Source organism: Notolepis coatsorum (assembly GCF_963971535.1).
Source record: "Notolepis coatsorum genome assembly, chromosome: 4".
In the NCBI taxonomy this organism is placed as follows: Eukaryota; Metazoa; Chordata; class Actinopteri; order Aulopiformes; family Paralepididae; genus Notolepis; species Notolepis coatsorum.
Genome location: NC_140168.1, coordinates 11,560,103 through 11,585,777, shown reverse-complemented (window position 1 = coordinate 11,585,777; position 25,675 = coordinate 11,560,103). Strand labels below are relative to the sequence as shown.

Below are 25,675 nucleotides of genomic sequence, written 5' to 3'. Positions count from 1 at the left end.
TTAACCTTCTGTAGTGTGGTAGTGAAAGGGTTAACCTTCTGTAGTGTGGTAGTGAAAGGGTTAAAGAAGACGTGTCCGGCCCATGGGGACATTAACGTGTGTTGTCGGGTCTTACAAATACATTTGATTTGATTTGATCAGAGCGGTCGTAAAACCTCCCGTCGTCTCGCACGTCTCTCTCTCTCTCTCTCTCTCTCTCTCTCTCTCTCTCTCTCTCTCTCTCTCTCTCTCTCTCTCTCTCTGTCTCTCTCTCTCTCTCTCTCTCTCTCTCTCTCTCTCTCTGTCTCTGTCTCTCTCTCTGTCTCTCTGTCTGTCTGTCTGTCTGTCTGTCTCTCTCTCTCTCTCTCTCTCTCTCTCTCTCTCTCTCTCTCTCCTCTCAGAGCGGCGGCAGCGAGCGGAGGGAGGTGCGTCAGTTCCAGTTCACGGTCTGGCCGGACCACGGCGTGCCTGAGTACCCCACCCCCTTCCTCAACTTCCTGCGGCGGGTCAAGGCCTGCAACCCGGCCGACGCAGGCCCCATCATCGCTCACTGCAGGTACGTTGTGAATGGATGAATTGTTGTTGTTTATCGTTGATCCCCATTAGCTGCCACCTAAGTGGCGAGCTAGTCTTCCTGGGGTCCACACAGAAAGACAACACAAAACACAAAACATAACAATTAGGGATGCTCGATATTGGCTTTTTTACCGATACCGATATTGTCCAACTCTTAATTTCCGATACCGATATCAACCGATATCAACCGATACCGATATATGCAGGGTTCCCCCCCCCCCCCAAAATTTTTATAATTTCAGGTAATTAACATTACATATCTCTTGTTGTGGAATTAACACAACATTATGCATACTTTTGACAATAAATAAAATCAGAATTTGTTCTTACTTGCTTGCATGGGTAAATAAAGGTTATAGAAATGTAAAAAAATTTAATAAAATAATTTTTCTTTTTTTTTGGAAAACCGATACCAATATTTTCCGATATCACATTTTAATGCCGATATCGGCCGATAATATCGGACATCCCTAATAACAATACATGAGATACATATGACAATCACAATTCACTTAATTAACAATGATAATCTAAAAACAGTAAAACATTGTAGACATCATTATAAATATATCAGAATATTTTGCTCACATATTTAAGTAGTGCATTCTCAGGTGGTACTTGAAAGACACTTTGCTATTCAATTTACTTATGTTCAATGGGCAGTTATTCCAATTATTGATGGCACGATAAACAACCGTCCTCTTTAAAGCATTTGATTTTGGACGTGGTAACATAATCTGTCCATCATCGGCTGACCTAGTCAAATAAGAATGAACCTGACTGCATCTGACAATTTGTTTGTATAAGAAAACAGGTTGAGACGAAAAGACAGTGTTCCTGAACAATGTAACCGTGTTGAAAACCAGCCTATTCTTTACCGTTAACCATGAGAGTTGACGGTGCATAGTGATAGTGAATGATCACTATCGCTTTGACACCCAAAGCGCTCCCCACAATGTAAGGTGACAGTATATTGTAAGGTGGCCGTATATTGTAAGGTGACGGTATATAATTAATATTAATTAATTAATTAATTAATTGCATTAATATTTCAATTGCATTTATATAGCGCTTTCTAGACACTCAAAGCGCTCCCCACAATGTAAGGTGACAGTATATTGTAAGGTGACAGTATATAATTAATATTAATTAATTAATGAATTGCATTAATAATGAATTGCATTTATATAGCGCTTTCTAGACACTCAAAGCGCTTTACATTGTAAGGGTGGAAATTGCCTCCTTCACCACCACTGGTAGCACCCACCTTGGGCTACGCACAGGCTCAATGGCTGCCATACACTGGCACCAGGCACACATCACACTACACAATGGCTGAACGGCTGAGGAGACAGGGATTGATATCAGCCAATTAAGGGAGAGGTGATACAGATTACGTGGAAAGATGAAGATGAACCACGAAACCCCCTGAGTCTTCCCGGCAGGGGGGCGGGTTGTTTGTGTGGCGGAGAGAGAGAGAGTCCGTTTTCTTCTGCAACTGGGCTAGATCCACAAAGAATGGATTGCACGGTGCTAATTGCACCCTTACTTACAATTCATTATGAATTGAAAATGGGGGACCCTGATGTAAACAAGACGAAAGTCTTTCTCTGGTCTGCATCCCCTTAACACATTGGGTGCCCACGACAAGAAATCTCATTGTTGGCTGACATGCGTTGGAGTGCCAATGACGAGAAATCTCGTTATTTAATCGTTATTTCTTTTATTAGCGATATCCATTCATTTTTCATCCATCCAGCCTCACGTTATCATTGGGACTGGCTCTGAGCTCGAAAAGGGCAAATACCGCCCCCTATCGTCTCCCGGATGGTATTGCACCCATTGGAATGGAGTCGATGGGAGTGCATCAGAAAAAAAATACTCCGGGCTCCACATTTTACTTCTGAGGCATATAACCTGAGACTATTGCATCCACTGAGGGCGCTAAAAGACACGTCGATTATGTGTTTCGAGGTATAACGTTGGATCAATAAACGCGATCGATATTTGGAATGACGATCAGCAATTGGATTAATCTTTTTGCAGAACATCTGATGTGAGGTAAGGACTTTATTTTACCAGTATTGGGTTAATCAGAGTTTTTTTTCACAGCGTTCACAACGTGTCTCCTATGTGTGTATGTGTGTGTGCGTAACGTTAGCGCCAGGCAGGACATAGATAATCGATTTTTCAGCCCGCTTCTCTAGCGTACATAAGTGCACATATACTATCGATAATCTAGCGTTTATTTGAAAACGATTCATAAATCAGCCGGAAAATGACAACGTGTTGTGTGTATTCCACTAAAGAGCTATTATCGCGGAATCTTATTTAAAAAAAATTTATCTCCAAAACTATACTCGTATTCAAAACGGTATTGGTACATGTTGACTGCAAGCAAGTCATTGATAAGCGACAGGCGTATTAGACACATAGCCATCATTTAAGATATAGTTTATGCATTCGCAAATGTGCTCGTCCTCTCATTGATTTGAGTGGTGGCACTCAAGCGATAAATCGCGCACCCCCTGCTGGCAACCAATGTGTTAACAATTGTGTGTATTGAGCCGTACTGTATTGTACCCATTCTGCAATCTGTTAATAACATTTTCATTCAATCAATCACCGCGCAATCCATTCTTTCTTGTGTTTATTAGCTGAGCTTTTTCAATGTGTGTGTGGAAGCGCCGTGTTAACTTCATTCGATTGACTCAATTTGAAAAGTAGCATTCTCCACTTACTTGTGCATTATTTGGGTCAAAATTGGGCACTTGAATTAATTAATCAAATTAGCATATTTTTTGGGGAAAAACCTCAAACATTGTCTTTCTGCTCACTCTTCCCCCCTTAATTACCCTCATATCTTACCTCTCTCTCTCTCTCTCTCTCTCTCTCGCTCTCTCTCTTTCTGTCTCTCTCTCTCTCTGTGTCTCTCTTCTCTCGCTCTCTCTCTTTCTGTCTCGCTCTCTCTCTCTACTCTCTCTCTTGCTCTCTCTCTCTCTCTCTCTCTCTCTCTCTCTCTCTCTCTCTCTCTATACTCTTCCCCCCTTAATTCCCCTCACCTCTTATCTCTCCCTCTCCCTCTCTCTCTCTCTCTCTCTCTCTCTCTCTCTCCTCTCTCTCTCTCTCTCTCTCTCTCTCTCTCTCTCTCTCTCTCTCTCTCTCTCTATACTCTTCCCCCCCCTTAATTCCCCTCACCTCTTATCTCTCCCTATCCCTCTCTCTCTCTCTCTCTCTCTCTCTCTCCCTCCTCTCTCTCTCCTCCTCTCTCTCTCTCCTCTCTCTCTCTCTCTCTCTCTCTCTCTCTCTCTCTCTCTCTCTCTCTCTCTCTCTCTCTCTCTCTCTCTCTCTCTCTCTCCCTCTCTCTCTCTGTCTCTCTCTCTCTCTCCCTTTCTCTCCCCCCCCTCTCTCTCTCTACCTCTCTCTTGCCCACCACCACCACCACCACCAAGCGCCGGCGTCGGTCGCACCGGCTGCTTCATCGTCATCGACGCCATGCTGGAGCGCATCCGGCACGAGCGCACGGTGGACGTCTACGGCCACGTGACCCTGATGCGCTCGCAGCGCAACTACATGGTGCAGACGGAGGACCAGTACGGCTTCATCCACGAGTCGCTGCTGGAGGCCGTGGCGTGCGGCAACACGGAGGTGGCGGCGCGCAGCCTCTACTCCTACATGCAGAAGCTGTCGCAGGTGGAGAGCGGCGAGCACGTCACCGGCATGGAGCTGGAGTTCAAGGTACGGGGGGAGCCGCCGGAAGGTTCGCGTGGTGCCACCGGGAGGCGTCTATACTTTTACCAACGGATTTCCAGTTCCGCGTTCGCGTTCTGCGATCTGATTGGCCACTGACGTTTCTGGTCATGTGTGACATGTGTGCGCCAATCGCGTGACGCCTGTTTCTGCGCCTATTTCCGCCTCGAACAGCCTGCAAACTACCTAACACCTAGTTCTATCACTGGTTAAGCTTAGGCGACTCTTTCGAAGTTGGTTAAGGTTTGAGTTTGGAATCAGGGCTGGTGTTCTATCGCCATGCTCTAAAGACAAACTCTAACCTTAACCAACTTCGAAAGAGCTTCGCCTAAGCTTAACCGGTGATAGAAACAGGCGTCACGCGATTGGCGCACATGTCACATGACCAGAAACGTCAGTGGCCAATCAGATTGCAGAACGCGAACGCGGAACTGGAAATCCATTGGTAAAAGTATAGACGCCTCCCGGAGATTAAAATTTTAGACACATAGGCTGGTTTAATAGAATAGAATAGAATAGAATAGAATAGAATAGAATAGAATAGAATAGAATAGAATAGAATAGAATCTTTATTGTCATTGTTGGTACAATGAAATTTAGTTTAGAGCATCACCACTGGCATACAAACATACTGAATATAGCATGTGCAAAATAATAATATCAATAATAATAATATAATATCAATGTCCCAATGTCCTCAATAATAGTAATTAGTGCTGTCAGGCGATAAAAAAAATGTATCTAATTAATTACAGGATTTGTAATGAATGAATCTAATTAATCACATTTTAATCGCATAACCATTTTATGCCTGATATTCTATCTTCTATAATCATATTTCGAATTGCATGTGTCCGGATGGCAGAATTCAGTACTGTATCTACAAAACCTTCTGTTTAATCATCTTCCATCTATTAATTTGCTTAGATTTTTTAGGTCTGGTCAATTTGAGCATGGTGTTATTCACAGTTAAAGATATAAAAAAAAAAAAAATTTATTGATATTCTCATTTGGTTCATTACAATTTACTCAACCCTAGTAACAGACACAGTATTTCTGACACTGGGAATACATTCCCTGAGATCCATAGATGTCCCTAGAATCAGATACCAAGAACATGCAAATGGGCCATTTAAAAAAAAAAAGTCTGTAAATGTGTATTCTACGTTATTATGGAATGAATGAGATAAACAAAAAAAATTATATAAAAAAAAGAGGAATTGTAATAAATTTAGAGTTAATTTTCATAACGCGATGATTTGCTGTGTAATTAATTAATCTAATTAACGCGATAAACTGACAGCCCTAATAATAATATAACATCAATGTCCCAAGTGCAATAGTGCTAGTGCAAATAAATAGTACAGTGACAGTCCAGTTGAGTTAATGGATGGAGGGGGGGGGGGGGGGGGCTTGCAATGGATGGAATAGTGTATAGTGCAGCAATGCAAGTCCGGTTCACAGTTATTGTTGTAATGTAGAAGTGGGAGTTACGTCACCCATAACATATAATCAGGGATTAATAAAGGAATATCTGATCTTATCTTGATTCATATTTCCCCCTGATTTTCTGTCCCTGGAAAATGTTACTTGCTTTTTTTTAAGGCATAACTTCAGCTACTAGTCAAACACGCATTAGTCATATCTCAGTAAGCAGGCTTGAATGACACAAGGGAAAAATACGCATAATGGATTCTCAATCTTTATTTGGTGTTATATTAATATAATTATGAAGGTAAAATAACACCATGTATGTTATTAATCAGCATTAGATTATTATAAACTTCGGATGCGACTTCAACTTAGTGCCCCGCAGAAGCTACACACACAGTGACCACACACACAGTCAAACTGAGACAAATGTCTTTGAAGTTCTTCGACCATCCAGTGATTTAGTAGTTACTGCAATTCTTTATACCCCCTTTTTCTGTAAAACAGAGCAAGATTGAACTCTGAGACCTTATCGCAAGATAAAACAGATATTGAGAAGTTCAATTTCACTTATAACTTAATTTTGAAAAAAAAAGAATGGTAGTTACTGTGGTTTGTTTCTGCAGGGCAGCGCGGCTGAGAGGAAAGGATGGTGGGACGTAGGCTGTAGCTCAGGATGCCATAGCCTCGTAATTCAGGGGTGGGGAGAAGAAGAAAAGGTTGTAGCCTATATATATATATATATATATATATATATGTAACGGATGGTACCGTGAAGCGCAGTCACGAAGGGCTGGGGTGAGTAGCGGTGCTCTATGGGTTAAACTCACTCTCACATCCTCAAAAGACACGTTGCAAAGTAGTGAGTTCACTTCTTGGTATAGCGGTCTGCGCTGTCGCACGCGGTGTGGGAGACCACAGGTTCGAAACTCCCTCGGGGCATCGAAGTTTAAGGGGTCGATGTCACAACCGTTACAATGGTGCCGTGACCCGGATGCCTTGGGTGGAGTGGAGTGAGTTTAAGGAGGGTGAGTGTAACGGATGGTATCGTGAAGCGCAGTCAAGAAGGGCTGGGGTGAGTAGCGGTGCTATGGGTTAAACTCACTCTCATCCTCAAAAAGACACATAGACACGTTGCGAAGTAGTGAGTTCACCTCTTGGTATAGCGGTCTGTGTTGTTGCCAGCGGCGTGGGAGACCCGGGTTTGAAACTCCCTCGGGGCATCGAAGTTTGAGGTGACGTTGTCACAACCGTTACATATATATATATAAAACAGCATATTTCTGCTTGCCTACAATTCACATCAGTAATGTTTTCTCCCTCCCATAACTCTTTCAGCGCCACCGGGTCTAGCCATCTTTGTTCCTACTGTGCCACCGCTCTAAGAGATAGGGATGCGTGGCGGTGTTTGCAGGGCTATATCTATATTCTATATTATAGCTATGGAGGCAATACTATGGCTCATTTGACATCAACTATCCATCGTTCAACACGTGAAAAAGAATACATTTGTTCATGTACGTTTGCGTGTTATACCGTGGTGAATATTGTATAGTTTCAGAGCAGCAGGATGCGGCCGGTATTGCACTCTAGCGATCTCAGAATGATTTCCTATGGTAACCCTGAGGTCCGTGTGCCTGAAATGAATAAAAAAAACGAATAAAAGAGATAACGATGAAAACCCGACTATACTCGGGTATGAGGCTCAACCGCTGGCGAGATAACCCGACTATCCTCGGGTCTGGCGTCCAATGAGATAAATACGATGCATAAAACCTTGGATTGGAATTTATTTATTTTATTTAATTACATATTTTTTTATTGGTGAATATTACTCCAAGTCGGGAAATTTTTTTCAACATATAGGCCCTACTGTGTTGTGGAATAGTTTTTATCAGCCATGACAGTGAACTGTTAGAAATTCAGATGAGTCAAATTGTATAAAAATAGAACATAGTTTATTTCCTGTTTCTGTGGCCACAGAGAGAGAGTATGCTCAGCTTACAATCAGAGACAAAATGTCTGACCAGAAAGTGAGAGCGAGCTCTGGTCAGACTTACAATAAATACATAATTGACATGACGTCAAACGATGAACAGATATGACAAGAAAGGTAAACAAAAATGAACAAAGATGAGAAAATGAAAACAAAAGAATTGTTAAGACTGTCGCCCTAGTATCTGAGCTGTAACTGCATACTTAACTATATTAACCAAGCTGTACAGAGATTTAACACAGATCACAACTGCAATTAAAAGAACTGTCTGCGGAGCGGCAATCTGGAGAGGATATTGGATAACTGTCCGGGGCGTTGAACCGCAGGGCAGCACACAGCACAAATGTAGCTGGAGTTTGAATGACAGGAGGGAAATGCTCCCTAATTTCTTTCCGTGTCTAACAGCGTAATGAAGTCATTCTCACAAGGAACAACACAGGATTTCTTATATCTTTTCAGGTGAATGTAGCAGGTGTATTGGTATTAGTGTGTTAGTATAGCATTTTCTTTTTTGCCGTTTCCGTAGCATGTCGTTTTTTTACAGAATAGGGTTGCTAGCCCTATGTCTAACCTCTGGGGATGGGGATAAGTAAGTAAGTAATAGCATTACCTGAATAATTACAGCCTATTACAGCAGTCGTTTATGGATATTAATCAAGACGTGGCTAGTTTAAAAAAAGCAGGTGGTGCTTGCAGCGAGGAATATCAAAACGCTGAAGTTCATCGTGACCTGTCTGCTGAGAACAACCGCGTCACGGAATTGATATTCGATAAGTCTTCATTGTGGGTTAAATTAGTCAAAACAAGTCATTCTGTGTTTTCAAAGTCATTCTATTAAAGCTGAGACCATGGAACCTATACTGGAATTCAGGGGAGATGTATTGATCTTTTCGTTGCTTTGTCTGAAAATCATTGGTTTTCTTCCTCCCAAACCAGTATGAGGGTCATTTATTTTGCCACTGTTGCCAGTTTGCCCCCCAGCATCCCACCAGTTGTGTCTTGGGGGGATGCGTGAGCTGGGTGTGTAGAGAGCTGTTGCACACGTTTTAACGGAAGTAAACCGCATACGCTGTATTTTCTAAATATATTCAAATATGTTCTATATATATATATTTGAAATCCTGTTATTATATTTATCTGGAAACAGGAAATAGTTTGGATTCCCGGGAATCCCATTTCCCTAGTGTGTGGAGTCACCAGCAGGGAGCAGAGGGTCCAAGTTAGATCATAAGATACGTTTTAGCTGCAACCAGCAGCTCTATAGCTCGCTCTGTTGAGTAGTTAGTTAGTTAGTTAGTTAGTTAGTTAGTTAGTTAGTTAGTTAGTTAGTTAGTTAGTTAGTTAGTTAGTTAGTTAGTTAGTTAGTTAGTTAGTTAGTTAGTTAGTTGGTTGATCCACCAAAGCGTCCCGACCCTCCAGCGGCCACAGTTGTGTGTGTGTGTGTGTTTTTTATTTAATTTTTAGCACAAGGCTAATTTCCATCCATTGTCCTCAAACATAAAAACAGGACTCATAGAAACAGTAAGAAATGTACAAATACATAAAAACAGGACACATAAAAACAGTAAAAGGTGTGTGTGTGTGTGTGTGTGTCTGTGTGTGTGTGAGAATGCATGCGATGATGCATGGGTGTGCATTGTTATTATGGATTGGGGCATGTTTATCCAGGGGGGGTCAACACTACACAACAATGGTTGGAAGACAATGTACGGAGGTAAATAAGAAATAAATAAAAAATTGTGACATAACATAATGAAACGGAGAGATAAAAAAGGACAAATTGAAAAAAAAAACGATTTGATACTGAAATATCTACAAGAGATATGAACAGATTGTACACAATGTGTTATGGTTTGTAACCGACCCCAATCGCACAACACAAGACAGGTATGATGGTTTGCCAAGAAACAGATATTTATTGAGAACAGGGAAAAAGGGCACTGTCCCTTTAAGGGAGAAAACACAAAACACTGGAATAACACAAGAGGGGAAGGTAAAGTGCCTTTAAGAGGCGGGCAGGAAAAGGGAACACTAAGGGAAGGTATAAGGGAACGCCTAGGGACAGAGGAACTAGAGACTAGGAGAACTAGGGACAAGGAGAACTAGGGACAGAGAGAACTAGGGACAAAAGGGAACAGAGGCCCGCGGAGGCGGGTTGGGGACAGGGAGGAACTGGGGACTGGTGGGAAACATCTGGGCCGCTCTGCAGAACAGAGGAGAGGGTTAATATTCAAAGGGAACAAACAGAGCAGAATGCAGAACAGTCCAAATAAACAAAGTAACAAAGTAATAATATCTTCGTGTGACAAACACACAGGGGGAGATGTAATGTCCAAAAATACTATCTAAGTGAGAACAAAAACAGGGTGGGAGATGAAATGTCCAAACTACTAACTAAGTGAGAACAAAAAGGAGGCATTACGCTGGGTGAGTGACTAACAATCAAAACTCACCCAAGCGTATGCGTAATGGTACAGGAACAGCAGCGGGACGAGGGCAAGAGGCATTACGCTGGGTGAGTGACATCACAATCAAAACTCACCCAGGCGTATGCGTAATGGTACAGGAAACGCAGCGGGACGGGGGCAAGAGGCATTACGCTGGGTGAGTGACATCACAATCAAAACTCACCCAGGCGTATGCGTAATGGTACAGGAAACGCAGCGGGGCGAGGGCATCGCCACCGGGTGGCTGGCTGTCCGAGCCGAGGAACAGAGTGCTGGAACAGCGGCGGTGGCGAGGGTGTCGTCACCGGGTAGCCGACTGTCGGAGCCGAGGAACAGAGTGCTGGAACAGCGGCGGTGGCGAGGGTGTCGTCACCGGGTAGCCGACTGTCGGAGCCGAGGAACAGAGTGCTGGAACAGGCGGCGGTGGCGAGGGTGTCGTCACCGGGTAGAACTATCTTCGTGAAAAATACACAAAGAGCAAAGTACCAAAACAAATACAAAGAGAATACTATCTTTGGTGTGAACAAACACACAGTGGGAGATGTAACGTCCAAAATAATATCCAAGTGAAACAAACAGAGGCACAACGCTGGGTGAGTGACTGTCAGATTAAAAAGGTGGTAATTCTTCAGTGTTAGAAACACACGAAAACGGAGATGATCTAGACAGTCAAAACTCACCCAGACGTATGCGTAATGGTGCAGGAACAGCAGCGGCGGCGAGGGTGTCGCCACCGGGTAGCTGGCTGTCCGAGCCGAGAACAGAGTGGTGCTGGAACAGGCGGCGGTGGCGAGGGTGTCGCCACCGGGTAGCCGACTGTCCGAGCCGAGGACAGAGTGGTGCTGGAACAGGCGGCGGTGGCGAGGGTGTCGCCACCGGGAAGCCGGCTGTCCGAGCCGAGGACAGAGTGGTGCGCCACAACTTGGAGTGCGCACCGGAACCGAGAGACGCATCGGGGTGCGTCTGCGTGGAGGGGTGTGCCAAGCACGAAGGTCTAGGAGATGCGCGTCTGCGCGCTGGTCGGGAGAGCGTGCCAAGCTCGAAGGTCTAGGAGATGCGCGTCTGCGCGCTGGTCGGGAGAGCGTGCCAAGCTCGAAGGTCTAGGAGATGCGCGTCTGCGCGCTGGTCGGGAGAGCGTGCCAAGCTCGAAGGTCTGGTAGATGCGCGTCTGCGCGCTGAGGTCTGGAGAGCGTGCCAAGCTCGAGGGTCTGGAAGATGCGCGTCTGCGCTGGTCTGGAGAGCGTGCCAAGCTCGAAGGTCTGGTAGATGCGCGTCTGCGCGCTGAGGTCTGGAGAGCGTGCCAAGCTCGAGGGTCTGGAAGATGCGCGTTGCGCGCTGGTCTGGAGAGCGTGCCAAGCTCGAAGGTCTGGTAGATGCGCGTCTGCGCGCTGAGGTCTGGAGAGCGTGCCAAGCTCGAGGGTCTGGAAGATGCGCGTTGCGCGCTGGTCTGGAGAGCGTGCCAAGCTCGAGCGTCCTTGGAAGATGCGCGTTGTGCGCTGAGGACTGGAGAGCGTCTGCGCTGGTCTGGAAGTGCGTCAGGACGAACAGCTGCGCGGGGGTCTGCAGTGGAACGCTGGGGTGCCTCCCGTGGAAGTACAGGGAGCGCAGACCAGTCTCCCCCACAGGCAACGGCGACAGCTGGCGAAGGCTGGAGCAAACATCTCGACGCCGGAGAATGGAACAGCATAGGCAGACAGAGGATCTCCCGAAAGAGTCTAGATGTTTAGAGAATATGACTCGGCAAGTATACAACACGACCCCACGCCGAAACGAGGGGAAGCGCCCTGGTATTTAAAGCCCACAGGGGAACTAATTAGCCTGCCACCACAGGTGCGAGAGGTAATTGATAATCGAACAGGTGTGGCCACTGAGAGTAAAGAACGAGAGGGTGGGGGCTAGAGAGAGTGAGTAGGGAATTCCTAACAGTAGGCTTAAAGAAGACAGAGAAAGTTGGTGAGCAGCGGACAAAACCTCACACAATGGGCAGGTGTGAATCGCATATGTACTGTGCTGATATTGTACAGAGATACATACATGACATTTGTACAGTAAAAATGGAAGAAATGCATACTATGACTACTGATCTAGTATACAAATGTACAGATGGCTACAGAAATGTGCCCATGAAAGGGACCCATGAAATCAAATCAAATCAAATGTATTTGTAAGGCCCGACAACACACGTTAATGTCCCCATGGGCCGGACACGTCTTCTTTAAACAAGTCAAGAAGAAACATCACAATAAGTCAAGAACAAAACAAAAACACCATAAAGTCCAAAAAATTTAAAATAAATGCAAAATAAATGCATGAAAGAGCATTGATATACCAAGTCAGAGCAAGTGTTCAAGTATAAAAATAATAATAACCTGCAGTTGTCCTAATAACCTACACTGTAGCACTCAACACTTTGATGAACATTGTTACTCAGCTGATCAGAGTTGTGCCCTTCCTGATGGCTTGTCGTACAGAACGTGTAAATCGATTTGGATAAAAGCGTTTCAGCTAAATGATCAAATGTAAATGTCAAACATGTGAACGATTACTACTAATTACAGGTTATTGAGAATGGCCACACTTAGCATTTATAACAATGACATGGTGCAAAGTACAAGGAACATTGAGTGGGCTGAGAACCAAGAGCATGTCACTGCCGTAGCGGTTACCTTCAAGGCTAGACGAGACACATTATGTATGGATGGTGCACTCTATGTACTATGGAATACATAACTGTTAACCCTTTCACTACCACACTACAGAAGGTCAACCTTTCACTACCACACTACAGACGGTTAAATGTTAAATAAACTACTACTACTACTACTACTACTACTACTACTACTACTACTACTACTACTACTACTACTACTACTACTACTACTACTACTACTACTACTACTACTACTACTACTAGTGGTAGTGAAAGGGTTAACCTTCTGTAGTGTGGTAGCGAAAGGGTTAACCGTCTGTAGTGTGGTAGTGAAAGGGTTAACAGCCTGTAGTGGTAGTGAAAGGGTTAACCTTCTATAGTGCGGTAGTGAAAGGGTTAACCGTCTGTAGTGTGGTAGTGAACGGGTTAACCGTATGGCGTGTGGTAGTTAAAGGGTTAACCGTATGTAGTGTGGTAGTGAAAGGGTTAACTGTCTGTAGTGTGGTAGTGAAAGGGTTAACCGTCTGTAGTGGTAGTGAAAGGGTTAACCGTCTGTAGTGTGGTAGTGAAATGGTTAACGTTCTGTAGTGTGGTAGTGAAAGGGTTAACCGTCTGTAGTGTGGTAGTGAACGGGTTAACCGTATGTAGTGTGGTAGTTAAATGGTTAACTGTATGTAGTGTGGTAGTGAAAGGGTTAACTGTCTGTAGTGTGGTAGTGAAAGGGTTAACCGTCTGTAGTGGTAGTGAAAGGGTTAACCTTCTGTAGTGTGGTAGTGAAAGGGTTAACCGTCTGTAGTGTGGTAGTGAAAGGGTTAACAGCATGTAGTGTGGCAGTGAAAGGGTTAACCGTCTGTAGTGTGGTAGTGAAAGGGTTAACCGTCTGTAGTGTGGTAGTGAAAGGGTTAACAGCATGTAGTGTGGCAGTGAAAGGGTTAACCGTCTATAGTGTGGTAGTGAAAGGGTTAACCGTCTAGTGTGGTAGTGAAAGGGTTAATGTAATGTCAGAGAGAGGGAGATAGAGAAATACATGGGTAGAGAGTACATACTGTAACGTTCCACGTTCACACAAATAACACAATGTATTAGAGGTGTAAAAAATTTATTTTAATAATTGATGCATTGTTACACTCTGATATGAATGTGGGAATCCAGCTGCGCCTATCTGTAAAGTTGCTAAATTGAAATGTATTCAATAATGAAATTAAATCAACTGATGCTGTGAACTTGATGTCTTGGTGTGAGGTTTTCATTACATAATGTTCAGTTATTGCTGACTGAACATTATTTAATGGTCCGGTCACATTTCAAATTGAATGCTGACATACAATAAAAGATTCAATAATAAATGTTTTTTTCATCTATTATTTTTATAGTATTGCCTATTTGAAAATATACTAAAATTAATTAACTGAATAGAAGTGAATCGACTTCTTGGCCTATGGTCTTTGTCGCCTGTCGTGCCCAATTGTTGTTCCATTTTTCCTATCACTGTGCATTATATATAATATAATAATATAATAAAGGAGAAATGCCTTTGTCCAACCAAAATCAAACCACACGTATCATTGAGTATCATCAATTTCCAAGTTTGGCACTCACACCTAATCCATGAGATATTGCCACACTAAAACTGCTGGAATACAAACTGCGCCCCCTGTCTTTCATGTGGTGCAGTGACAGGAGTGGAATAGTTCCCCAGTCACATTCTGCAGCGTCTTTTCAATTCATCTGTCAAAGGTGTGTACAGCCAATCAAATCACTGGTAGGGCTTCTTGAGAGGAATATTCAGTGTAGGTAATAAAAAAGATTATACTTTTTTTTATATAAATATTATTAACAAATAATAATAATAAATAAAAGGTGGTAAAAGAAAATATGTACTGTAAGTCTGTAACCCATGTCAATGGTTTAAACTAAAATATTGATTGTCTAAATCTTTGATAATAATTGTCAAAGAAAAAAGTTACGATGCATCATATTGTTGCCTAATCTAATTGAATTGCCCCAATTGAGCATAATCACATGACGGCCATTTTGCTCTTATGTCAGGCTCAGGTTGGGATTAAGCCACCTGAGCATGACATCAGAGCAAAATGGCCACCATTTGAGGAGGGTCAATGGCACTGAAGCATTCAATACCAAGCCTCTCTCTCTCTCTCTCCCCCTCTCTCTCTACCTCTCCCCCTCTCTCTCTCTCTCCCTCTCTCTCTACCTCTCTCTCTACCTCTCCCCCTCTCTCTCTACCTCTCTCTCTACCTCTCCCCCTCTCTCTCTACCTCTCTCTCTCTCTGTCTCTATCTCTCTCTGTCTCTGTCTGTCTGTCTCTCTCTCTCTCTCTCTCTCTCTCTCTCTCTCTCTCTGTCTCTCCCTCCCCCCCCTCTCTCTCTCTCTCTCTCTCTCTCTCTCTCTCTCTCTCTCTCTCTCTCTCTCTCTCTCTCTCTCTCTCTCTCTCTCTCTCTCTCTCTCTCTCCCTCCCTCCCTCCCTCCCTCCCTCTCTCTCTCCCTCTCTCTCTCTCTGTCTCCAGCGATTGGCCAACACCAAAGCCCACACGTCGCGGTTCGTCACTGCCAACCTGCCGTGTAACAAGTTCAAGAACCGACTGGTCAACATCATGCCGTACGAGACCACGCGCGTCTGCCTGCAGCCAATCAGAGGCCTGGAGGGCTCCGACTACGTCAACGCCAGTTACATCGACGGATACAGGTGGGTGTTGTTTCTAATGTGACCCGACCTCCTCCTCCTCGTCCTTCTGCACGATCCCTCGACGGGTAAGTGGATCGGATGGGACTCCACCACCGCGGTGCTTTCACCCGTCACATGCTGTCAGATCTGAGGTCAGGTGTGTTCGCTGGAGAGGAGGGGGAGGAGGAGTGACGAGGCGTTTCTGATGATTCAGCGATCTGAGGGACACAGAGGCGATGTTGAGGCTGTTTCAGATCTACCTTTAACATGACTTGATTGATTGATTGATTGATTGATTGATTGATTGATTGATTGATTGATTGATTGAATTTATTTGATTGGCCGGCAGTTGGCCGGCAGAAACAGTATAGCTACTCTGAAGCCCAAATACAAAAAACAAACCACACAATTTCACTACATTAAACAAGTCAAAGCCAAATACACAATTATTTATTATTTATTTATTTGTCACGGCATACAAGTATACAATGAAATGCGGGTGGCATTTCATTGTATACTTGTGTATACTTGTATACTTGTATACTTGTGTAAGTCAAGTCAAGAGTTGGCATTTCATTGTATACTTGTATGCCGTGACAAATAAAACTCTTGACTTGACTTGACTTGACTTGACAATCAAATTCAATTAATCTACAGCATTAGTCTGTCTAATTAATAGTAAAAATCAAAGATCCAATTGATTTGGGGGGGGGGTGGAGAGAAGGAGAGGAAGGGGGAGAGAGAGAGTGAGGGAGAGAGAGATGAGGGGAATTAAGGGGGGAGAGAGTAGAGGGAGATAGAGTGAAAGAGAGAGAGAGAGAGGGGTAAGGGAGGGAGAGAGAGAGATGAGGGGAATTAAGGGGGGAGAGTAGAGGGAGAGAGAGTGAAAGAGAGAGAGATGAGGGGAATTAAGGGGGGAGAGTAGAGCGAGAGAGAGTGAAAGAGAGAGAGATGAGGGGAATTAAGGGGGGAGAGTAGAGGGAGAGAGAGTGAAAGAGAGAGAGATGAGGGGAATTAAGGGGGGAGAGTAGAGGGAGAGAGAGTGAAAGAGAGAGAGATGAGGGGAATTAAGGGGGGGAAGAGAGTAGAGGGAGAGAGAGAGAGAACTCTAACACCCCTGCGTGCATGCATGCATGTTTGTGTGTTGAATCTATCTACTTCTTGTAGATAGAAGAAGTAGATTGACTGAACATTCCTTTACTTACTTTTTACTTACTTCTTACTTACTTTTTTTACTGTATGTAGCACACTCTCAGGGGCTCGTACAGAAACAAGCATTTCCTCATGAAGTATTCTGTATTTTATTATGACAAATAATAAACAAACTTGAAACTTGTACATTACATTATATATGTTCATATATAAAGTCTCATCATTTTTCATGCTAAGAGTAAAAGCCTACCAGTTTGTATTCAATGTCTCTTTCAACCAAGAGAAGGACAGTATAATTTAAGAGGGTTGTGTATTCTTAAAACATGTAAAAAGGTAAGAACTAATGTAAAAGCTAGATGTGTTTAAATTTTGGGAGTTAAATTGTGGAATAGCCTTAGTGACGGGTTGACGTTGTGTACTTCTCAGGGGACCCCTTTTGACATTATTATCATATATTTATTTTTAAGTTTGGTCATTATTATCATGGTTTTATTCACTGTCAAAGATGAAAAGAAAAATCATAATTCATATTTTCATCACAATTTAAGCAAGCCTAGTAATAGACACAATATTTTTGACACTGAGAATACATTCATTGAGGTCCATAGATGTTCCTAGATACCAAGAATATGCAAATAGCCCTTGTAGAAGTGGAGCAATATTCCATTTACCTAGGTATACATTTTATGCAGATTTTCACCTGGGGTGGAACAGGTTCCTTAAAGGATAAAATACAGTTTTGAGTAAAACATCAAACATTTGTTTAAAAAAAAAAAAGGCAAGTTTTTCTTTCTTATATTAAAATATATTTCGTTTTAAGAATTTGTAAAGGATAGGCGAAAATAAGCATGTGCTTCAGCCTATTCCTTTTCTTCTGTCATTGAGTTTGGATTTTGTGTGTGAGCTTCATGCCTTATTATGTACATTTGTGATTTTTTTGCAAGTCCACATGGGTGTTTTTGATTTGTCTGTAAATAAGACCGTAAAATAAAATAAAAACGTCATTCATTCAATATGGTGTGCGTCTGTCTGTGAGTTCCAGGCAGCAGAGAGGCTACATCGCCACCCAGGGGCCGCTGGCTGAGACCACAGAGGACTTCTGGCGGATGCTGTGGGAACACAACTCCACCATAGTGGTGATGCTCACCAAGCTGCGGGAGATGGGACGGGTACAGAGAGCACACACACACACACAGGCATGCACACGCACACACACACACACACGCACACACACACACACACACGCACACACACACACACACACATACAGAGCACACACAATATGAGGGGCCGTTTAGGTCGTATACTGTCGCTGTATGTCATACGTATGCTATTGAAACGGCCCCTCATACACATACACATACACACACACATACACACACCAAAACACACACACACACACACACACACATACACACACACATACACACACACACATACACACACACACATACACACACACACATACACACACACACACATACACACACACATATACACACACATATACACACACACACCAACACGCACATACACACACACACACACACACATACACACACACACACACACACACACACACACACACACACACATACACACACCAAAACACACACGCACACATACACACCAACACACAAACACCAACACGACACACAGACACACACGCGCACACTTGAATGCTATATTTGAATCGATCAATAAAGTTATACATACACACACAAATATATCGGATATCAAATATCTGAGAGGTTCAACGTGGCTTGAGGGTACTTAAAGGGGAACGCCACTCAAAAGAAGAAATTCGGATATGTTATTTCCATGGCCTAAGAGACGGGTTCAATCAATATTGCGTGAACATGAGCTACTCTCTTCTCCCGAAGCCGGAAACCAGAGGAGCAAGAATCAAACATGTGTGACGTCATCGAGTATAACGTCCGGCGCTGCTCCATGGGCGATGAATGGGAGGCTGGTTTTGTGGACCCACAGAACGTTTTCTTTCATCTCTCGGAAATAACATATCAGAATTTCTTCTTTTGAGTGGCGGCCCCCTTTAAGTACCCTCAAGCCACGTTGAACCTCTCAGATATTTCATATCCGATATATTTGTGTGTGTATGTATAACTTTATTGATCGATTCAAATATAGCATTCAAGTGTGCGTGTGTGTGTCTGTGTGTGTGTTGGTGTGTATGTGTGTTGGTGTGTGTGTGTGTGTGTGTGTGTGTGTGTGTGTGTGTGTGTGTGTGTGTGTGTGTGTGTGTGTGTGTGTGTGTGTGTGTGTGTGTGTGTGTGTGTGTGTGCTTGTGTGTGTGTGTGTACATGACATCACAAGTTTGAGTTTTAGCTACTCTAGTTTTTCGATTTGGGTGAGAGTTGTTGCTCATTTTCACTAATATCTTTGCACCGTCTTAGACCGGAGGAAATTGGGTGTACTTCTCCAGAGTCGGACGATAAGAAGATGGATACCAATTTCCTCCCTGTGCGTTTCAGTGGAAAGCTATCCGGCCGCAAGCTAGCCTAGCTTAGCACAAATTAATGGACTGCTTTCTACTGAACGCACAGTGAGGAGATTGGTTTCTATCTTCCTGTCTGACTCTTCAAGTTCAAGTTTCACAAAAATACAGAATACTTTTATATGAAATGCTTTTTTCTGTTTTGCTCCTGAGAGTGTGCTAGATTAAAAAAATAGATAAAGTATAAAATAGAAAGTAAAAAAAAATACGTAAACAAAGTGTAAACAAAAGTGTTCAATATACACATATACAATATACAATACAGAGTAGAAAGAATTAGTAACTGAGTTACATTACAATATACAATACAATGCAGACATGGGATGAGGTGCAACTTAGGGTAAGGTGCAATGAGGTGTGAGTTGTAGTGCAAATCTCTTTACCAATCAAATATAAAGTGTGTTAAGTGTCTAAAGTGGGTAAAGTGGGTGTTACAGTGAGTTGTTTATTTAAAGTGAGTGTGGAGAAGATGGCAAGAGCGTTTCCCATAATGTTGCCATGTTCCTCTTCTAAGCCACTAGCGGCTAGTGTATTAACACTTTAAGTGCCGAAAGACGTGTTTAGGCGTCCTTCCCCGCCATGCTCAAGTTGCCGAAGACGCCGTAACTCGTCTTTGATATCAATATTTCAAAAATCTGTGATCGGATTCATATTTCCCATCCGCTGGCCTGAGACCCACCAAAAAGCCCCACTGAACCCTCTAGCGGTTCAAGAGCGCCATCTGGTGGCCGATCGGCGCAATCGCCAAACAGGAAGTTACTTGGACGATGTGCTGTTCACCCATATTACTTCCGGGCACTCGGTATAGGTCCCGGCACTCTAGCTCGTCACAATACATAGCGATCCGTTGCCAATAACTCGATAAACAACAGGATTTGTACGTATATACCATTATACAACCTGGAAATGGAGCGGGTATTTCAACATCCCATAATAGGAAAATGTATACTCCACGCTCATCGCCCAACGGCGCGAGGAAGATACGGTAAGATTCAGCGTTATTTTTCAATGTCTTCTATACTAACTGATCTGATGACCTAACATATGACCCACATTAGATGAATGGTATAACGCTGCCCACGGAATTATAAATGCCCCCTCGGCCATCCGGTCAACATCAGATGACGTGTAGTAACTTCTAGAACCATGTCCAGTTGGAATTTTTTATATCGCGCCGATTGCCATCAAACTGTATTTCATCATCAATATAATGCATTTGGGGCTATAAATCACGTTCTGGAGAAAGCTGCAGAAAGAGATGAAAACATACTTATACTTTAGACCATACTTTAGTATGAATATGTGAATGAAAAAGTTTAACGTTGCTTCACCCTGAACATTACATATAGGACATTGAATGGGCCCTAATAATGGCAATCTAGCAATATAATCTAAAAAGTTATAGCCCTGCAAAGAAGGGGAACGTCTCCATAGACAAATAGAGCTGGCAACCCATGCATGGTCATGAATTTAACCTCCGGCAGTTAAAGTGTTAATATGAACACATCAGAACCAAAATTAACCTTCAGATGAGTGTGTGACTGAACGTGCCTCCCATGTGTCCCTATAGGAGAAGTGTCACCAGTACTGGCCCGCAGAACGCTCTGCCCGGTACCAGTACTTCGTGGTGGACCCCATGGCGGAGTACAACATGCCCCAGTACATCCTCCGGGAGTTCAAGGTCACAGACGCAAGGGTGGGTTTGTGCGTGCGGCGCACGCGTGTGTGTGTGCGTGTTTGATCCCTCTCTGGGTGTATTTCATGTTTTATTCAGACACCGTTGCAACATCAGACTCCTTTATATTTCCCCCTCTATTCCCTATCCATCAGACCTGTTAGAGAGACGTGGCACAAAGCATGTTCTATTGACCCACTGAGTGTGTGTGCGTGTGAGAGAGCGTGCGCTCGTGTGTGTGTGTTTTACGTGGGCGTGCAAGTGTGTCTGTCTGTGTCTAGTCAAGCCTGTACTCTCCTGTCGCCTGCCTTTGACTGTGTGTGTGTGTGTGTGTGTGTGTGTGTGTGCGTGTGCGTTGCCTGCGTGCGTGTGTGCGTGCGCCAGTCATAGATAACCCCGCTTAAGCCTGTCGCGCGCTGACGCCTCATTGACAGATTCTCTATTGATCTCCATTAAAAGGGGAGTCGGTCGGGCGGAACTGAAGAGAAAAGATGTAATTGCCTACAGAGTGGTTGACAATGGCAGGGAGACGACGGACCTTACTGGTAGAAGTTAACCTCGGCCGCTGATGTGGGATCAGATAACAGGAATCATTAGACAGGCGGATGGGGCGGGGGGGGGGGGGGGGGGGGCTGGGTTAATTCCTCATTCAATACAACAGAGGGATAAAGTTTAAACAAGGTCTTTGTGTAGTAGTTAGTCAATAAAGGGTCATAGGCACTGGTGCGTGTAGACAGGAAGGCAGATGGACTCTTTTTAAATGGACTTGTCCTTATGGTGAATAACTTATAGTCTTGTTCTCATGGGTGAATAACTTATAGTCTTGGTCTTATTGGTGAATAACCTATAGTCTTGGTCTTATTGGTGAATAACCTATAGTCTTGGTCTTATTGGTGAATAACCTATAGTCTTATTATTATTGGTGAATAACCTATAGTCTTGGTCTTATTGGTGAATAACCTATAGTCTTGGTCTTATTGGTGAATAACCTATAGTCTTATTATTATGGGTGAATAACCTATAGTCTTGGTCTTATTGGTGAATAACCTATAGTCTTGGTCTTATTGGTGAATAACCTATAGTCTTGGTCTTATTGGTGAATAACCTATAGTCTTGGTCTTATTGGTGAATAACCTATAGTCTTGTTTTTATTGGTGAATAGCCTATAGTCTTGTTTTTATTGGTGAATAGCCTATAGTCTTGTTATTATTGGTGAATAACCTATAGTCTTGTTTTTATTGGTGAATAGCCTATAGTCTTGTTTTTATTGGTGAATAGCCTATAGTCTTATTATTATTGGTGAATGATCTGTAGCAGTATTGTTCTTATTGGTTCCTTTCCTTCCCACAGGACGGTCAGTCACGGACAGTGCGTCAGTTCCAGTTCACCGATTGGCCAGAGCAGGGCGTGCCCAAGTCTGGGGAGGGCTTCATCGATTTCATCGGCCAAGTTCACAAAACCAAGGAGCAGTTCGGCCAGGATGGACCAATCAGTGTTCACTGCAGGTAAAGCGCCTGGTACCAGCCACGTACACGTTATCGACAGACACTTTGTGTGCGTGAGGTGTGAATTATGCCAGTTAAACCTATTACACTGACGACAACTGACATCTAACTATATAAATACCATTCACTCACATCAACTTTGTCGATAGATAGATAGATAGATAGATAGATAGATAGATAGATAGATAGATAGATAGATAGATAGATAGATAGATAGATAGATAGATAGATAGATAGATAGATAGATAGATAGATAGATAGATAGATAGATAGATAGATAGATAGATAGATAGATAGATAGATAGATAGATAGATAGATAGATAGATAGATAGATAGATAGATAGATAGATAGATAGATGGATATGTCATAATAGTTGTGTGTGTGTGTCTAAGGGAGAAAACCCTGAAAGAAACCAGCACTGCCTTGTGTGTAAAGGCTAGGTCCTCACCTACAATGGGGTTACCTGTAAGGAAGGGCATCCGAGGTATAAAAATTTGCTACAAACCAAAAAATGATAACTCCAGTGGCGTGGAGTCATCGGCCGTCCAACCTCACTGTAGTGGGAACATAGGGACGTAAAACGAAGATGATGATGATGATGATGATGATGATGATGATGATGATGATGATGATGATGATGATGATGATGATGATGATGATGATGATGATGTGTGTGTGCAGTGCTGGCGTGGGCCGTACCGGTGTCTTCATCACCCTGAGCATCGTCCTGGAGCGGATGCGTTACGAGGGAGCCGTGGACATCTTCCAGACGGTCAAGATGCTGCGCACGCAGAGGCCCGCCATGGTGCAGACTGAGGTCAAGGAGGCGTTCATAATATATACAGTTTGATCATATTGTAGTGGTACACAATTATTATTGTCTAAAAAATGAATGATGATGACATAATAATATTTACTACAAATTCCAACAGAATGATTACAAAATTACAAAATAGTTTTGGTTTGTTCAAGATTCAAGAGATTTATTCGTCACATACTGTACGAGACATGTAAATGATGTTGGCCATGCCCAAAAATACAAATAATAAAATACAATGCTCAGCTTAAGAAATAAAGGTAATGAGTACTCTATACAATAATATACAAATATAGGGCGGCTGGGTGGCGCAGCGGACATTGCGCTCGTCACCAACGCACGAGACACCGGTATCGAATCCGGCTGTCGGCGTTGCCTCCGGCTTGGGCCGGCCATCATACTTAACTCAATTGGCAGAGTTAGCGGGTGGGAAGTCGATGGGTGGTAATCTGGACGTTGTGGACAGCGACTCCTACAGGTCGGTTGGGGGACGCCTGCACAGCAGAAACAGGAAAATGGCGGGGGTGGTGTGAGCCTCCTACACGTTACTCCTCGCCAAATGAGAGTCCGCGCTGGCAGGTGAAAAGATGCGACTGGCTGCCTACACATGTATCGGAGGGGACATGTGATGCAAGGCTTCTATCCTCCCTACAACCGGCCAGTGGGGGGCACATGCGACAGGGGAGGGGAGAATTGGCACGGCTAAATTGGGATGGGAGAAAAATAAAAAAAGGAGAAAAAAAGTGGATCCAAAAAAAATAATATGCAAATATACAGTTATGTTTTTAAAGTGACTTTTTTTGTAGTGTGTTTATGTGTGGGGTGTGTGAGAGAGTGCTAGTAAGGATGTGTGGTGTGTGTGTGTGTGTGTGTGTGTGTGTGTGTGTGTGTGTGTGTGTGTGTGTGTGTGTGTGTGTGTGTGTGTGTGTGTGTGTGTGTGTGTGTGCGTGTGCGTGTGCGTGTGTGTTCATGTGTGCTTGCGTGTGGAGAGATCAGTGTTTAGTGTATTTGTATCACACATTACCATGCAGTTAAATGCAGTCTAATATCAATTTAACACGTGATTTTGCATATTGGTGCTTAGCTCTATTGACAAGCTTTTTAAGCGTTACATATACAGTACACGAAGCTCTATAAGGAGCCGCCATGGATTCAGAGGGTTAAGTCAAAACCCGTCCTAACTAATTATTGCAAGTTTGCATTGTGTTTTCGAAGGGATCAACAGAAAGAGTCTCGACAAAAGGCTGGTGGGGTGGAAACACAAGCCGCTGCTGATAATAACACAGTATTAATTACCCTTTTCTCTCCGGAGTCTCCTCTAGTCGACGAGCGTCCGGTGCTGCCATCACTGCTCCCTGGCCCATAAGATCAGCAAACCTTAAATATGTGCATGTTAGGCAGAGCCTACAGATGAAAACTAGCTCATTAGCTAATTCTGGCACATTTACATTGATGTGGAAACTGAAGATGTTGATTAATGTGCATTGTCCCTGGGTAATTTTTTTTTTTTTTTTTTTTTAATAAACTTAAACTTAAACCTTGACCTGACAGGTTAACAGTAATAGTGATGTGTTTTATCGGTGACCAGTGGTGGCAGCACCGAGCGGTCGCCAAGCTTTCCCGGGAAACCACAGAGGAAGAAGGCGCCGTTACCGATTTGAAAGGAGACTTTGGAGAGAAAAGAGTGTTTGTGTTTTCACCCCCACCAGCCTTTGTCGAGGCTCTTTGCGCTTCCTGTTGATCCCTTCGAAAACGCAATGCCGACTTGCAACAATTACTTACAAGGACGAGTTATTGACTTAACCCTCAGTCCTCCACGGCGGTTCGTTATAGAGCTTTGTATACATGATGTAATGCCCACAAAGCTCGTCAATAGGGCTTATTGACGCTGTACATACAGACATATGGGGGGGGGGGGGGACATCCTTATCACACGGCCCCAGTGCAGACATTGAAAACCAGCCCGGCGTCGTTAACACTTTCACTACCACACTACATACGGTTAACCCTTTCACTACCACACTACAGAAGGTTAACCTTTCACTACCACACTACATACGGTTAACCCTTTCACTACCACACTACATACGGTTAACCCTTTCACTGTCACACTACAGAAGGTTAACCTTTCACTACCACACTACAGAAGGTTAACCTTTCACTACCACACTACAGAAGGTTAACCCTTTCACTACCACACTACATACGGTTAACCCTTTCACTACCACACTACAGAAGGTTAACCCTTTCACTACCACACTACAGATGGTTAACCCTTTCACTACCACACTACAGAAGGTTAACCTTTCACTGCCACACTACAGACGGTTAACGCCATCGATCGGGAGACTCGGCCATGTGAACACATTTGGGTAACTCTCTCTACCCCTTCTTTCTCCTGCAGGACGAGTATCAGTTCTGCTACCAGGCCGCTCTGGAGTACCTGGGAGCTTCGACCACTATGCAACATAAGCAAGAGGAGGAGGAGAGGAGGCCT

The 25,675-nt window shown here is 43.6% G+C and overlaps 1 protein-coding gene across 1 annotated transcript in view; it reads left to right on the top strand.

Annotated features, from left to right (window-relative positions):
* LOC311226405 (receptor-type tyrosine-protein phosphatase S-like) overlaps nt 1-25,675 on the top strand; it is a 134,588-nt gene that overhangs the window by 98,383 nt on the left and 10,530 nt on the right. Inside the window, exons 12-14 of the mRNA XM_084311833.1 lie at nt 381-535; nt 4,008-4,293; nt 15,355-15,533. Coding sequence (XP_084167959.1) covers nt 381-535; nt 4,008-4,293; nt 15,355-15,533 — 620 coding nt within the window. The remainder of the gene's footprint in view (nt 1-380; nt 536-4,007; nt 4,294-15,354; nt 15,534-25,675) is intronic.